The 17598-nt window shown below is 38.8% G+C and overlaps 1 protein-coding gene across 6 annotated transcripts in view; it reads right to left on the bottom strand.

Moving 5' to 3' along the window:
• Nucleotides 1-17598, bottom strand: part of satb1b (SATB homeobox 1b) — a 175286-nt gene that overhangs the window by 101104 nt on the left and 56584 nt on the right. For 5 of the 6 annotated variants that reach the window (XM_057834422.1, XM_057834417.1, XM_057834420.1 and 2 more), the window contains exons 3-5: nt 9295-9471; nt 7339-7465; nt 698-821 (exon numbers count right to left, since the gene is read on the bottom strand). In XM_057834422.1, the coding sequence (XP_057690405.1) occupies nt 698-821; nt 7339-7465; nt 9295-9471 (428 nt within the window). The remainder of the gene's footprint in view (nt 1-697; nt 822-7338; nt 7466-9294; nt 9472-17598) is intronic. The other variant, XM_057834421.1, reaches the window with a different exon arrangement.

The raw sequence follows: 17598 nt of genomic DNA, 5'->3' as shown, positions 1-17598 counted from the left end.
TATTATGAATTCAGTTTTTCTTCCCGTTGAAAAACATTTTCTTATGTAATGTAATTAACATCATTACTTTTTTTTCTCGAAAACGGACTAGTTTTAAATTTCTTTTCCTTGCCCACTAGATATTTCTAATTCACATTAGGATTACATAATGCCCCCTTTAAAAATATCTCACATATAAAGACCCTCATATAAAAAAGGAATAAATAACTCTAGTAACTTAATTTTACACTATAATAATTGCCTTTTTATATGTGAGGATTATACGGTTATGAAATAAGCAAATTGCAGTTTCGTCACTCTCTTATGCTACCAAAGCATCGTCCATACAAGCGACACCGTTTTGTAAACATGACAAATCAGGACTCCAATGGCCAGTATTTTTGACATGTTAGGACCCAATGAAAAGAACAGATGTCCAATCCATTTGAACTGGGATCGCTGACAGCACGTTCCAGTTCAAATGGAATGGATGTCTACTGCTGTCAATGGCAGTAAAACATGATAATTTGCTAGCTAATATAACAGATCAAACTCAGGGCATTTGTAATCCTGTAATAATAAATTAAGGAGAATAAAGCATAATGGAGCCAGTGGTGCATTTGTGTGTGCTTTTGTGTGGCAAAAATGGGCTATTTAGCGCTTTTATAATATTACTTTTTTTACACGAGGGGGTAATAAGCAGATTGGGCTTCAGCACCTGTGATAAGGGGCATTCTTTAGCCAGAGAGCTCTGATTCATGTCTTTGAGTAACTCCTTGAGGGCGTTTCTTACTGTAGAGTGGCTCCATTGCTCAGGTGGCAGGTCCTCCAGCTTAGGACAACTGTGGAGAAAAAAGATGGGGATGGGACGGGAGGAGAAGAGGGGCATTTGAGAAGAAGATTGGAATAATGAGAAACAATTCAGATGGAGAGAAGGCAGATAACACGGATAGCACTGATGCTATCTGGAATTAAATTATAGGAGCCGCAATTTAATGTCCAACATGATTTAATCTTCATTTAAGTGTTAGGACAATTCTCCGATATGTGGGATAATCGCAGCAAGCTTTGAAGTCTGTTGAATAACACGGACTCAAAATAGTAATGTCAAGTAATCCTATAATAGTACTTTGTTGAAATAAGTTTAGTAAAACTTTCTACTGTCTTGTGGACAAACAAATAATTGTGTGGGGTGGTGACTTGATTTAGGAGTTTGTTCTCCATTATCAGTCCGAGCAGTGGAGTAATCGAAGGTTTGTCGCATTTCAGATTATGGCTTGAAAGACAAAGTAAAAGAGAAAATTCAATTGTGTTATGTTTAAACATGAAAAAAAAAAATAGGTGAATAGACAGAAATATGAATGATTTTTTTATAATGAGTCATTTTTTAAAAAAAGACTTTTTATTGTTTAAGATGCTTTAAAATCTGACTAAATAGCAAGTCTATTTCACAATAAGAGGTCGACCGATATCTCGGCCGGCCGATCGATTGATATACCGTATGGACTTTTTTCCAACTTCTGCCATCGGCCGATTAACAAGAAGAATAAGCCGATAATAAAGGATGTTGATCAGGTATTTGTATGGGCAACTGTGGCCGCCGCTGACTGACGGTAGGACCCTGGAGGAAACCTGCTGCAGCTTGAAAGCAGGCTGTTACAGAATGCTTCAAGTTTGCCTGTTTTGTAAATATCGTAAGATTCTTTTTACCTTGCATGAGAGAATATGCAATGTTGCTTTAGCCTTAAGGTGTTTACTGCGTGATCCCTACACTTTAAATGTAACTCATAGTGTTGGCATAGCATAGCACTTGTGTTAGCATTAGCATGGCGAGCATCCTCTTAAACTCTCACTTATTTAAATCTTGTCGTGATATCCTGGTAGGTTTAATGCTTTCCAAATAATGTACTGTTCTTGCTGAGTGTGTATAATCATAAAAAGAAGTGCTATGCTCATTGGTTTGTTTTTTTTAAATTGTCTTTCATAATCTACGTGCTTACAAAAAAAAAAGTATATCGGCCTCAAAATTTGGCTTACAAAATCGGTTTTGGTTATCGGCAATCAGCAGAAGTTTCTTTTAGATATGGGTATAGGCATCGGCATTTGAAAATCCTATACTGGTTGACTTCTATTCAAAACTAAAATTTACATTTTGACTAGCATTGCCAAATATATTACAATGCATATTGCAATATCACTATGCCATATTGGATCATATCACAATATGCTTCAAGCCAGCCCTATTTAAGTTGTAATATGTAATACAGTGTGGCCAATGTGAAAACAGTTCATTTTAGAATTTAAAAGGGACTATACGGAGTTTGTCACTTTTTTATTCTTTGACTGCCCCCTCCGACATTAACTGCAGCTCATGCATTGTGCGCATGCTTGTACGAGCACGACCATAAAGCAATGAGCGTTTGGCCCATCAAAACAGCACCACCACTAACATAAAAACAGTTATTAGGAAGTCTTACGTGGGTTAGAAAAGAATTTTTGCCAAGCAGAGGCTCGGTGAAACAGTGCTACTGCCGCAGGGACGCACGTGGACGTGCACAGGAGTGCGTTCGCCAAGAGTGGTTGACCTGAAAACTCTATTGAAGGGAAGAAAAAGGGTTTTTCCTCCTTGCTCGTAATTCAAATTTTGGCCCACCAAGCCAAAAACTTGATTCGGGGCACTAATAATTCAAGGTAGCAGAATGTATTTGACAAGGCCTGTCTATTCCAAGCAGGATGCAGCATGAGTGGGTATAAAGTGGCAGACTGAGCAGTAAAGAAAGACAAGCGGCAGCCCTCCTCCTCCTCTTTTTCTTTCCCTCCTCTTTCTCCTCCCTCCATCCTCTCCTTTTTCCTGCTGCAAGCGCCCCTCCAAGACAGACAGATTTCATTTGGCGCATCAAGCAGATGCATCTGGAGATTACTCCCTCTCTCTCTCCCGCTCCCTCGCTTTCATATTCTCTCTCTCCCTTTCCTGATTGTTCTGATTAGTTAATTACTTTATACAACACATCTGCTGGATTGATGCATGAATTATACATCAGCTGCATGTGGCCGCTGCCGCCGCCGCTATTATTTTGTCTTACTTTTACCTTCTCGCCATGCTCTGCCAAAACATTAGCTACATGGCTGCGCTAGTCAGGTGGGGGACGAGGAAGGTGGGTTTCACATAATGAGCAAAATAACAACAAGACGCCGGAAACGTACACGCAAAGTAGATTAGTGCAATACCTGATGGTGAACTGGTGTCGTTTTTCTATAGTCGGGTAGCCTCAGGTTTGGGGGAGTCAAATTTAAGACCCTCCTTTACTGAATGACTATGAGAAGAGAAAATTATGTTTTGAGGTACTGTATGATACGCACTCGTTTATGAAGTTCTCTAACCTTGCTAAAAAATTTGCCTGTCTATATGTATTTTAAAATTGTAACGTCAGGTATTATGAACGTATTGGTGAAATCAGTCTGACACCCGTTACTAATAAATGAGAGATGGTACTTTGTGTCCTATCACAATGGTCCAGAGTGTCACAGAGGATCTTGGATTCATCTTGGATCTTGCATTTTCCAAATATTTTTTCATATTGGAACCAAAGTATGCCTTTATCACAACTCCGAGTTACCCTGAAACGTCAATAAAATGGGACAATTTTTCTCCATTTTGCATATACTAAAGTACAATACATATTCGGGCAGCGACAAACCATTATTTTCATAGCTGACTAATCAGCTCATACATAAATCACAGATCTTAACATTTTAGCTGTAAATGTGCATTGTGATGAGACAATGAGAAAAGTTGGACAACGAATACTATGTAACTGCATCATTGTTTTCCGCAGATATATGCAAATATCTAAAAAAAAATCATCTGTGGAGTTATGACTTTGAGTTAATTTTCTTTTCTCCACATCCTACATACTTACTATCTTGTTACTACATGTGCACGACTAGCCATATCCTTGGTACAGTACAAACAAAATAGTGTTAAATAAACATTACAGTCATGCCTTTTTTCACATTTCAGTCATTGTATGTTGATATCTTTGATTTTTTTTTTCTCATAAAACAAGCACATATACTATGAACAGTATTTTCATTCTTCTTTAAGAAAAAGGGGATCTTATGTATCAAAAACTTGACATGGTAGCAAAGAACTGGAATAGTTTTAGATTCTGAATTCAAATATTCATTAAAAACTGCTGTTAGACCAAACTCAACAATGTAATGAATCAGCTTTCATTAAGGAGTACAAAAATCAGAGAATATTTATTTTTAAATGGCTCAAGGAAGCGGATTGAGACCTTTTTTAGCTAAAAAATACATTTAAATTATTCATCGACATTGATAATCGATTAGTTGATTAACTCATTTGCTCCCAAAAACGTATAAATACGTTCTATTTTTAATTGTTTCAGTGTTCCAAAGATGTATACGTATTTTACGTTTGTTTTTTGTTTTTTTACAAGAGACATCTCTGGATTCTGATTCAATTTAGCTCCAAAGCACAAAGCTGAAAATCCATTTTAAAGCAATAAAACTGGACACTGGAGGGCAGTAGCGCATTTGGTAAGACCCGCAACCCGATTCAAAGGCAACGAACGGCTGGGCTGCACGGCCAGGGCGCCGGCAGAAGACGACCGAATGGAGAACAACCTAGAAGACGCCTGGGATGCCAGGAGCTGGACGACCGAGCAGAACGACCGGGACCACCAGAGCAGCGGACGATGCCATTGAGTCCGTGCAGACCCCGCAGAGACTTAAAAAACCGCAACCCGATTCAACGGAACGAACGGCCGGGCTGTACGGTGGGGGCACCGGCGGAAGACGACCGAATGGACGTCCAGGATGCAGGGTAGCGGACGACCGAGCAGAACGACTGGGACCACCAGTGGAGCGGATGATGCCGTTGAGTCCGTGCAGAGCCCGCGCCGCCGTGCTCGGCCGCGGCAGTGGTCACCACAAAAGAAAGACTAAAAAAATCCATCTTTATGAGACAGGCGGCGATGAGGGAAAAGTTTACCCGGCTGTCACGGCCACAACAGCGTCGTTTCTCAGTTGGTTATGTGTAAATAAATTGTTATTTTGCTATCAAAAGCTCTATTTGTCTTGTTGTTTATGTTATTTTGTAAAAGGAAAACATTATTCAGATGTTTGGGATGTAACTAAAGCAAAACATAGCTGTGTTAAAGTCAAAGTTATGTTTGAAATGTATGCTTTCACAAAAAGCTCAATTTCTGTTTTTTCATCAGAAATTGGAAAATTGCTAAAACTAAGCTATTTTCTAATCCTGATTTCTAAAGAATGGAAAAAGATATGAACTTACTTTTTTCCTGCTGCAAGAAGAGAGTCTAATCTGTCCTTTTGTGGGTTCCATGTTTATATAGCAATAAAACAGAATTTTCTGTGGGCCTTGCAAAATCAGTCAAAATCCAGTCAAACGGCCGGGAGCGAATGGGGTTGCACCGGTAAAAATGGCTGGGAGTGAATGAGTTAATCATGTAAGACCCCTTTTATATTTTAGTAATCAGTAGTAAAATCATGGGTTCAAAAAACGTGAAGCAGAGCAATGAGTTCGACACATAGTTTTTGGCATTTTATCTACGCGGGGGAGAAAAAAACCTTCAAACTCTCCAAAACCTTAATCTAGAAGGTAAACAAGACAGTGCTGACACTTTGCACACACATATGCGGTGGATATTCCACAACAAAATGATATGGTGGTAAGCAAAGCCTGGAGAGGGGGCAGACGTGAGGAAGAGGAGGGTGGCTATCCATGCATTCAAGGCCAGCATGCTAGAAATAAACACAACCTTCTGTGTTCCCAATGCGTTGTGTGCGAGTGAAGAGAAGATCTCGAGAGGCCTGCACAACACTGGCTTAGCTTGCAGCTGGCACAGGTTCAACACCAGCACCACTAGGATGATTTGTGTGTGTGCGCACGAGTTTCACACCTGCAGTGACGGCGATGGACGTCTAATCCATTTTGAACTTGGAGCGATTATTCCCAGTGAAAATGAATTGGACGTCTATTGCCCTCAATGGCACTGAAACGTGATCATTCACTGCCATTTTCATAAAGTTTCAAAAGATTTTTTGAAAATAAAAGGGGGTTTCCAGTGAACAGAAGTTTTTTTCTCCTTTAATTTGATTCAGTGTCTGGTTTTTGTGTCATGCCTTAAGCGACCTTAAGCAAATTTACTCTCATAAAAGAAATCATTTTATGGTCCAAAGTCACTAAAAAGCAAACGTCTCCAATTTGAAGGGAATTATGCAAAGCACAAATACTATAGTGTACTTTGTTAAAATAAACAATTACTTTTATAAAAAAAAGAAAAGAAAAAGGTCAGTAAAGTTGTTGATGTACAATGTGTGGAAGGGTTTGGATCATAATAATACAGGTAGTCCCCTGGGTTACGAACGACTTTCGTTCTTACGCTGGCAACGTAACCCGAATTTCTGTGTAAATCAGAATTTAGGAAGCCCTAAATACCCACTCAATCTTAAAATAAATATCCAAAAACATGTATTATACATCATTGCACTATCCTCGCCATGACGTTGGAGCTAAGTCCTAGCTAAGTCCATTAGCTGCTCATGACATCAACACTTGCCGAATGTAACTAAAATTAAATAAAAACTAAATCCGTTTCATTTTTAATAACAGCAATTCAAATGTGCGTTTATAACTAGCCCCTGATACAGCTATAACAATCCGCACAAACGATTAGCATTTATCAGCTAGTGTCTGCACATCATCAAAAACAATCACAAAAACTCACTTCAAGTGTTCAACCACAATTGAAAATGCACTATAAACAGTACAAAAGATGTTATATACAGGTGTTGCCTCTTTGGACACTTCACAAGGAACAAATATGCGCAGACTTGCAGGCTTTCCCTTCTCTCTCTCACTCGGCTGCGCGACTTGTTTGTGGGAACAAAACAAATGCGCTCTTCCTCGTGTGTGCGCGTGCCTGTGCGCTCTTTTTCGTGGGCGCAATTACGTTCTTCCCTGTGTGTACATGCGCTCTTACTCGCGTACCATTAGTACTACTTGCTCTATGCTTTCTGCACTAAGATAAAACCATGCATCACAAAACAAATGTCAACTAAAAAAAAATTTTTTTTAAAACATGACTCCAGCGCCGTAAAGTCCAAATCACGTAGGTCGGGTACGTTGTAACGCGGGGACTACCTGTATTGATCAAAATGAGTTATTTGCAGTTTTCTGCTTTTTACTTTGACACTAAGTAGGTTGTAGGGTCAACCATAAACGGATGATAACTCGGGTGTGCTCCCTTGTTTAGTCCATGACAGCACTTGTAAATGCTGAACTGGGCGAATGTACTTGTGTGTCCTCACCTGTGCAGCTGGATCTTGAGCGTGACCACGTGGTAGACGTCCTGCAGCATGTCGGCCACCGTGGCGTCAGGCGCATCCGTCACATATGACAGGGGGATGGGGTTCCACTTGCCCACCTGAATCATACCTGCCAGAAAATCCAGGTGTATTGAGGACCAGCTGTACTCAGGTATCACCGTCAACATTAACATTTTTCCCCCCTGCTTGTATACCAGAATGAGACTTAAAACCTGTAAAGTTAAAGAGGCAATGACAGATGTTTAATAAGTCAAGCCTAATAGATTTAATACATTTTTTAAAGTTCTCTCTATACTTATTTTTTTATTCATTTATAATTCGTTCAGTTTGACCCAAGGCATAACAGGCCAGTTATGATACCATGTACTGTATGGTATCATAGCAGGCCAGTTATGATACTATGTATGGTATCATGTTTGCCAATTCAAACAATGGACACACAAAAAAAATCATAAATATAGAAAACTAAAATTATTTTAATCAGAGAAGTTCAAAATCATAGTATTTACAGTGCCCTCCATAATTATTGGGACCCCTGAAAAAGATGTGTTTTTTAGCTTGTAATAATTTTTTTTTAATTCAAATAATATGGGACCTAAATGGAACAAAAGAGAAAAATCCAATCTTCAATACAAGTGCATTCATTCAGTGGGGAAAAAATCCCACATAAAGAAAAAAATTATTTGACATCAAATGTGTGTCACAATTATTAAGACCCCTGGTGTTAATACTTTGCACAACCCCCTTTTGCCAACAAAACAAGGTCTGGGGACTGAGATGGCCATGGGAGGAACTTGATTTTGTGTCTGGTGAACCATTTCTGTGTAGATTTGGCCATATGTTTAGGGTCATTGTCTTGCTGAAAGACCCAGTGACGACCCATCTTCATGCGCATCTTTCGTGGCACGCCAGACCCACTTAGAGTGTTTGTTGCCAAAAAGCTCAATCTTGGTCTCATCTGACCAAAGTACATGGTCCCAGTTGAAGCCTGGGACCGTGTGTATTTTTGTGTGAGACCAAGATTGAGTTTATTGGCAACAAACACTCTAAGTGGGTCTGGCGTGCCATGAAAGATACGCATGCTGAAAAGCACCTCATACCCACTGTGAAGTATGGGGGTGGGTCAGTGATGCTGTGGGGCTGTTTCACTTCCAAAGGCCCTGGGAACTTTGTTAGGGTGCATGGCATCATGAATGCTTTGAAATACCAGGACATCTGAAATCAAAATCTATTGCCCTCTGCCCGAAAGCTGAAGATGGGTGGTCACCGGGTCTTTCAGCAAGACAATGACCCTAAACATATGGCCAAATCTACACAGAAATAGTTCACCAGACACAAAATCAAGCTCCTCCCATGGCCATCTCAGTCCCCAGACTTTTGTTGGCAAAAGGGGCTGTACAAAGTATTAACACCAGGGGTGCTAATAATTGTGACACATTATTTGATGTCAAATAGTCTTTTCTATATGTGGGATTTTTTCCCCACTGAATGAATGCACTTGTATTGAGGGTTGGATTTTTTCTCTTTTTTTCCATTAAGGTCCCATATTATTTGAATTTAAAAAAATATTAGAAGCTAAAAAACACATCTTTTTCAGGGGTGCCAATAATTATGGAGGGCACTGTAGTTAAGGAAGGCTTAAAATTAAGAAAATAATTTAAATCCCCCAAATAGTCAGTGCTTTTTCCCCCCCTAAATCAGGTCAATTTGACCCAAAAGAAACCTTATAGCACTGGCTTTAAATGTTCATAAAAATTAACAAAAATCTGTGAGCACAGTAGCAGTTCTATTTCCAGCTGTTGATTATGGAGCAAAATACTTGTAAAATCACCAAAACAAATGTTGATTTATGCCATAATTCGTAACGTTAATAGTTTTATTGCCTCTTCTTTGTTTTCCTACAAAACCTTGCTAAAATGGAGTCGTCGTCACACTTACCTTTGGCCTGGGCGGCCGAGCTGTGCGAGTAGCCTAGCGATAGCAATGCCATCTCAATCAGCTGATTGAAGAGCATGTCCTTGCGCACCAGCACGAACTCGGCATGTTCCTCCTTGCTGTCAAAATCCAGAGGATTCTCGTAGTGCTCCACCACACAGAAGACGGGCAGCATGTTGCCTGACACACACATAAGGAACCACCGTCTTTGAGTGATTGCTGTCGATGCGCAAAGACCGCATGGAGATCATAAAAAGACATTTTCCTCTTTTATTGGACAATTTCCATCTTGACCCGTCGCCTATTTGTCTCGCCGCCAAAGTGAAGAATTGAGCACGCTTTGGCAGTTAAAGTGCAGCGTTACACATGCAGGAGTTCATGTTTCAGTGCCATTGACAGTGATGGATGTCCAATCCATTTGATATTATGATTTTGATTATTCGATGCCTGGCAGTCCTTCCTATCCCAGTTCAAGTGGATTGGACATCTATCTAGGAGTGAAAGTGGGCCGGAACGGTCCAGAACACCGTTCCGATAAAAGATTCAGGGCCGGAACGTGGCGGAACGGTGCTTTGATCCCCGAAATATGACACCAACTGTCAAAACCCCGTGTTAAAAGAAAACCTGCCAGGCAGCCACATACGCATCTCCAAGAAGAACAATCTGCTAACGTAAGATTTACATACACAAGTGTTGACACCAATCCCAATAAATTGCCTGTGTAGCATAAATCCGTTTCCACCGATAATTATTACTAGGGCTGCAGCTATCGATTATTTTCGTGGTCGATTAATCGATGAAGTAGTTAGTTCGAATAATCGAGTAATCGGATAAGGAACATGGACAGTTAAAATACCTGAGCTGAGCCTCAAATGGTATAAAAAAATTAATGAGAATCTATGTACAACAAAAGAACAATTGGCTAACTTACATAGCAAAAAGGCCGCTATCTTAAATGCTACAAAATGGTAACGCTTTTTTACAATGCTCTTAACAAATAGTTCAGACTCATATTCTCACAAAAAAACAGCTAAATATACCAATGAAATAAATTACGAATGCATTACAAAGCATTAGCCCAAACAAAAACTTAGCTTACGTTGACCTTAACAGGGAGCAGTTTGATTCAGCCATGTGAAATGAGGCAGACCAGAGGGCAGTGTATCCACCCAAATCAATAAAACTAAATGTAAACACTTTTAAAATAAACCATTACAACACCACTTTAATTAAACGAATACTCGAAGCAACAAAATTTAATTCAAATAGGTTTTTCTAATCGAATACTCGAGTTAATCGATTAATCGTTGCAGCACTAATTATTATTTATTACTTCCATGGAGTTCCTCCTAGAGTCTCTGTCTGACTAGTCGTGTCGTGGTAATGTGCACAGCAACCCACCCTGGACTCTGCTGTCCGTTCAATTTTCTAACATACTGACATGTGATGAGCATGGATAGTTAGCTCTGATTAGTTGAAAAGTATGTATTTTTTCAAATTACAAATAGGGGGGGGGGGCAAGCTTGCTGAATAATGCAATAAAAAAGGGAAATGCAATGGAAAATTGATCAGATCTTTAAGAGAAAGGAACGAGTTGAAGAGGTTTATTTTATTCTATTTTATTTTGTTTGCTCTGACTGGGAGGTTCAGAACATCTTCCATGTTAATGTGCACTTTGGACTTATTTTTGTTCACTTATGTTAGGCTACTTATTTATTTCCTTAAAAAAAAAGGCAAATTTTTCGTGATCTTCAAAATATATTTTGTTTCCCTGTGCATAATGTAAGTCATCTGTACTTATTTTTTAAATGTGTGTTACTTATATCTAGATTATTAAAAAAAAAAAAAAAGTCAATGTGTACATTATCTTCAATTCTAACGTACATTTTATGTTCTTAAACAGTTAAAATTGAGGTTTTGCATTGAGATTACACGAAATGAGGGAAAATAAAAATTAGATGGAGTTTTTGATGGAATTCAAATCAGTGAAAATATACAATTTTAAAGTAAAATCCGTTTCTCACGTATGCCTTGTTTCAGCGTAATGCAGTAGCCTAATGCATGTGTAAAAATTATACATTTCCTTAAAAAAAGTTAATGTTTGCGAATCTTCAAAATATATTCCGTTTCACTGTGCATAATGTAAGTCATCTGTACTTATTTTTTTAATGTGTGTTACTTATATCTAGATTATTTTTTAGAAATGAGTCAATATATACATTATCTGCAATTCTAATGTACATCTTATGTCCTTAAACAGTTACAATTGAGGTTTTGCATATAGATTAGAAGAAATGAGGGAAAATAAAAATTAGATGGAGTTTTTGATGGAATTTAATTCAGTGAAAATATACAATTTTTCTCATTTACGACTTGTTTCAGCGTAATGCAGTAGCCTAATGCATGTGTAAAACCTGATGTTGCATTGTATCTTATGGCGTGGCTCAGTGATAGAGTAGTTGTCCCCCAACCCAGAGGTTGTGGGCTAGATTCTCCGCCCTGATGAACTTGTCTAAGTATCCTTGAGCAAGATACTGAACCCCATGTTGCTCCTGGTGCTGCGTCACCAATAGGTGGATGGGGATGTAGTGGAAAGCAGTTTGAGGGCCTTGAAGGTAGAAAGGTGCTATTCAAGTATAACTCCATCCATCCATATGTATGTATAATTAATTGTGCCTAAAGCAGTTTTTGTATTTCATTGAGGTGGTTTGACTCCCCCCCACCCCTCAAAAACAAGAAAACAAAAAAATCAGGCTCCGCGCCGAACTTTATGTCAGGGAGTTCCGGCAAATTCTAGCCACTTTCATCCCTGTGTTTATCTGTCAATGGCAGCCAATGATTTCAAGATGCGATTTTATTTTTGCCGTGTAAACTAATGGAAGATATATGTCTACGAGTTTGGGCAAAAGTATTGGGACAATAACGGTATGTAAAAAATGGAAAATACATGAGGTTTTCACATATTTTGGGGGCTGCTTTAAACCATTGGTGTGTATACAGTAGGGTTGCCATAAATGATTTTAATAGTTGACTGATCAGCGATTACACTGATTTACAAGCAGAATGCTTCCTGGATAAATGTAGTGAAACGTTACTATATTTGGGTCACTAAAAAGGAAAAATGAGGTGAAATGTGTCAATTTGCTATAGTTTTTTTTTTAGATACAGTATCTGCGTGAAATGTTAAAATCCAAACAATTTAGGCGAAATGTATTGCATAAATCCTGGTGTTTTGTTAGTGGACAAAATAAGAAAATAAGAAGACACAGTTTAAAAGCTGTGCCACACATTAATATATCCAGCTCATGTCAAATGTCGCAACTTGGAAAGCTAATATTATATAATTAGACCAATGTATCTTTGTAATAGCTAACATTAAATATCTTGAATACTTTCGCCAACAAGTACGAAAATCTTTTATTTTCCATTTAATGTCAGCAAGTACGATTCAGCCATTTTTATCTCTGAAGTACATATTTTCCAAAATTTTGTAGACCACTTCTTTTTGTAATGAGTCGACTAATTGCCTCATACTGTATGAATCACAATATGTCACAATATTGTTTTCCCTTTTTGTATTTCCAATTTGGATTTCAATTCAATAGATATAATGAAAAGCATATAAATAAGAGAATATTTACTTATAAGAAACACAAAAAACAAGGATTTGGACAGTTATCAGTTCAACGATGTGCCCAAAAGATTCGGCAATCAAAATTGTTAGCGATTAATTTGATTTTTTTTTTTCTTTTAGTTGATTAACCGTGACAACCCTGGTGTATTTTAATGTACTGGCTACTTCCTGGTTGACTGAGGACAGCATGATAATCTTCTGTTGGTCTAAAACTACCCCCTTTGTTGAAATATCCTTATCCAAACATGGCTAAAAGTTCACATAATGCGCAAATCTCACCACAGGTGCACATTAATATCAAAAACAACATTCCCAAACCTAACAAAGTACTTTGAAGCGCAAATGTTATGTCTATTAGACCTGCTGAGAGTTCTCCCACTATTGTCCTCTGCCCATTAAACTGACATTAGGTCCTAATATTTTCCAATCCCTGGCATTCCAGAAGATGCGCGTAGAGCCCTGGCAAAACAATCAATCAGCCCACGGATGCCAGGGAATGTGCTGAAAGGGCTGCTTTTCCTCCTGCCTCCATTTTAATAGATAAAGATCTAACAATAAAGACTGCTGTGTAGGTTCATTTGAGAGAGGCGGGCGGGGTGGGGGGATCAATACCAGCTTTGTTTCCCGGGTAGCCCGCAGACCGGCGGCGGTAAATATTGTTCCGGCGCGAGGACACAATGCCCGCTGTGGGCCCTCTGGCCAAGGCTTCGGCGAGAGGGCCCTTCTGCCGGCCGGCGATGATGGAGGTGAGGAATTAGGCGTTCTCAGCTGGAGCGTCGCAATCGCACATAGAAAGGGAAAAGGGGAAAAAAGCGGCCCATTTGAGGACGCCTTCTGAGCCAGCCACGGTTGAAGCACCTTATTTAATAGCGCAAAAATGATAAATAACTTGTTTACTTTACTTATATTTATATACTTAAATGAACTAAAATATGGAAAGCTTAGCTTTTTTTTTTTTTTTTCCATAAACGAAAGTTACGCAACTACGCTGTTCTTTTAACTCTTTCAGTGCTAATGATAATGATAGACGTCCAATCACATGCAAGCATGAAAATGGGTCAGGCGTTAAAAAGTTGAGAAGGGTGTGGAGGAAATATGTTCCGGTACACTCTACAACTACGGCTGTCCCAAACAATTTACCGGTAATTTTCGCCCAATTAGTCAACCGACTATTTTTACGATTAGGTCGACTAATCAAATATCCCCCCCCCCCCCTTTTTTTTTTTTTCTTTTACTAATTTTGCTATGAAATTTTTGATGACACTTATTAATTCAGAAAAACTTTTTGGAACAAATTAAATTCTTCATAAAAGTACAAATAAGCACGTCAATAACAACAATAAATCACAAATAAACAATGAGGTCAAATGCTGATAGCATTAACTAGTGCAAAAGAATAGAATGTAAACAGATTCAGAACACTGACTTCGCCTTTCCAACATGATTCAAAATAATTCTTTAAAAAAATTATCTACCATTAATATTATAGTATACTAATATATACAGTGGGGCAAATAAGTATTTAGTCAACCATTAAAAAATTAAATACTTATTTTCCCCACTGTGTAATAGTATTGTAATAATCGTAATAATCATTTATTTATTGCCAATCAGATTTTTCATAAAGGGTGTCATTTTAAAGCTATTCTTAGAGTAGAATCTGAATTCTGAAGTATGCGGGATTAACTCCAGAATTCGCTATTTATATGACAGACATGACGTGCTTTTATTTTTAAATGTTCACCGGAAGTACGTTCACTAAACCGCTCACTTTAAGCCTTACACTCCGCAAAAAAAGCTCTTTTTGAGAAGACTGCCAATGTTTTATAGCAGGCTAAAGTAAGTTGTCTTTTTCTTCATTAGCCTCAATGTAGCAATGCTAACGTTTACAGTGTTCAGTATAGATGTGTTTCCTTATTTTGTATGTCTGAACTTTAATTCTTTGGCGTGTTGATGACCAATAAACATATGTGAAAGGAACTGTTGTCTCATATGCCATCAGCACGCACGCACATATACGCATGTACGCATGCGCGCGGCGATAAAACACAGCCGTGAAAATTACCGCCCTCATTTTACTTACCGTGCCATAAATGGACTCATTGCATATCGTGACAGGCTTAGCAACTTCAATAAAACATGTCGTTAGATGGACTTACGAGCTGTCAGTTTGTCTCCTGTCGTCTTCCAAAACTACAACTGAGTGACGGCGCTTTTGGTAATCATTCACGGCCGACGTGCAGCCAAGCTTGGCATTGAAGAGACAGGACACAACAGTGTACCGTCCTTTGTTTCGTTGAAATAAGTCAATGTTATGGCGACTGTGGTGCACTTTTTTGGCTTTGTGCCACTTTCCCCGCTTGCATACCAAGCGTCCGACATTAAAAAAAATCTCCCAATTGAATTATAAAGATTTAAGATTTAACAAGACACACACACCAAGGCAAGATTCCACCTATGATCTAAATTGCAAAGACTTATTTTGCTTTTTTGCCAAATATAGAAGTCTATTGTCAAGCTTATCACATGCTTATGTGTTAATGTCTCAATGTATTACGTCAAATGTTTCACATTTTGTAATAGTTTCACACACGGCCGGAGTGGGACTCATTTTCAGTCCGGGAATTTCATGCCTTAGACCGGCCCACTATATATTATTTAAAAAAGGGATGTCCCGATCGCATGTTATGGCACCCGCGTCCAGGTCACCTCATTTTAAGAATCTTCCGATAAAGAGTCCCGTTTCGATACCGAAAAAACACACATATATATATATATATATATATATATATATATATATATAGATAGATATATACAGTGCCTTGCAAAAGTATTCGGCCCCCTTGAACCTTGCAACCTTTCACCACATTTCAGGCTTCAAACATAAAGTTATAAAATTTAAATTTTTTGTCAAGAATCAACAACAAGTGGGACACAATCGTGAAGTGGAACAAAATTTATTGGATAATTTAAACTTTTTTAACAAATAAAAAACTGAAAAGTGGGGCGTGCAATATTATTCGGCCCCCTTGCGTTAATACTTTGTAGCGCCACCTTTTGCTCCAATTACAGCTGCAAGTCGCTTGGGGTATGTTCCTATCAGTTTTGCACATCGAGAGACTGACATTCTTGCCCATTCTTCCTTGCAAAACAGCTCGAGCTCAGTGATGTTGGATGGAGAGTGTTTGTGAACAGCAGTCTTCAGCTCTTTCCACAGATTCTCGATTGGATTCAGGTCTGGACTTTGACTTGGTCATTCTAACACCTGGATACGTTTATTTTTTTAACCATTCCACTGTAGATTTGGCTTTATGTTTTAGATCATTGTCCTGTTGGAAGATAAATCTCCGTCCCAGTCTCAGGTCTTGTGCAGATACCAACAGGTTTTCTTTCAGAATGTTCCTGTATTTGGCTGCATCCATTTTCCCATCAATTTTAACCACCTTCCCTGTCCCTGCTGAAGGAAAGCAGGCCCAAACCATGATGCTGCCACCACCATGTTTGACAGTGGGGATGGTGTGTTCAGGGTGATGAGCTGTGTTGCTTTTACGCCAAACATATCGTTTTGCATTGTGGCCAAAAAGTTCAATTTTGGTTTCATCTGACCAGAGCACCTTCTTCCACATGTTTGGTGTGTCTCCCAGGTGGCTTGTGGCAAACTTTAAACGAGACTTTTTATGGATATCTTTGAGAAATGGCTTTCTTCTTGCCACTCTTCCATAAAGGCCAGATTTGTGCAGTGTACGACTGATTGTTGTCCTATGGACAGACTCTCCCACCTCAGCTGTAGATCTCTGCAGTTCATCCAGAGTGATCATGGGCCTCTTGGCTGCATCTCTGATCAGTTTTCTCCTTGTTTGAGAAGAAAGTTTGGAAGGACGGCCGGGTCTTGGTAGATTTGCAGTGGTCTGATGCTCCTTCCATTTCAATATGATGGCTTGCACAGTGCTCCTTGAGATGTTTAAAGCTTGGGAAATCTTTTTGTATCCAAATCCGGCTTTAAACTTCTCCACAACAGTATCTCGGACCTGCCTGGTGTGTTCCTTGGTTTTCATAATGCTCTTTGCACTTTAAACAGAACCCTGAGACTATCACAGAGCAGGTGCATTTATACGGAGACTTGATTACACACAGGTGGATTCTATTCATCATCATCGGTCATTTAGGACAACATTGGATCATTCAGAGATCCTCACTGAACTTCTTGAGTGAGTTTGCTGCACTGAAAGTAAAGGGGCCGAATAATATTGCACGCCCCACTTTTCAGTTTTTTATTTGTTAAAAAAGTTTAAATTATCCAATAAATGTTGTTCCACTTCACGATTGTGTCCCACTTGTTGTTGATTCTTGACAAAAAAATTAAATTTCATATCTTTATGTTTGAAGCCTGAAATGTGGCGAAAGGTTGCAAGATTCAAGGGGGCCGAATACTTTTGCAAGGCACTGTATATACATATATATATTTGAACAAAAGTTTCAAACTTCTCACACTCCTTCCTCGTTCTCTTTTTCTGGGATTGTTGCAGAGGATAAAATGTGTATATTTTTGTTTCTTTTGGAAATGCCATTGTATTTCTGGATTATTTTTTTACTTTTTAGCTCTTAAAAAAATACAAAAATATATAAGTGTACTGCCCAAAACAGCGCGTTTGCTGTGCACTGCCCAACAGCTA

Source organism: Corythoichthys intestinalis, chromosome 4, assembly GCF_030265065.1.
Source record: "Corythoichthys intestinalis isolate RoL2023-P3 chromosome 4, ASM3026506v1, whole genome shotgun sequence".
Lineage (NCBI taxonomy): Eukaryota > Metazoa > Chordata > Actinopteri > Syngnathiformes > Syngnathidae > Corythoichthys > Corythoichthys intestinalis.
The sequence above is the reverse complement of the archived record's forward strand: the minus strand, read 5'-3'. Positions and strand labels throughout refer to the sequence as shown.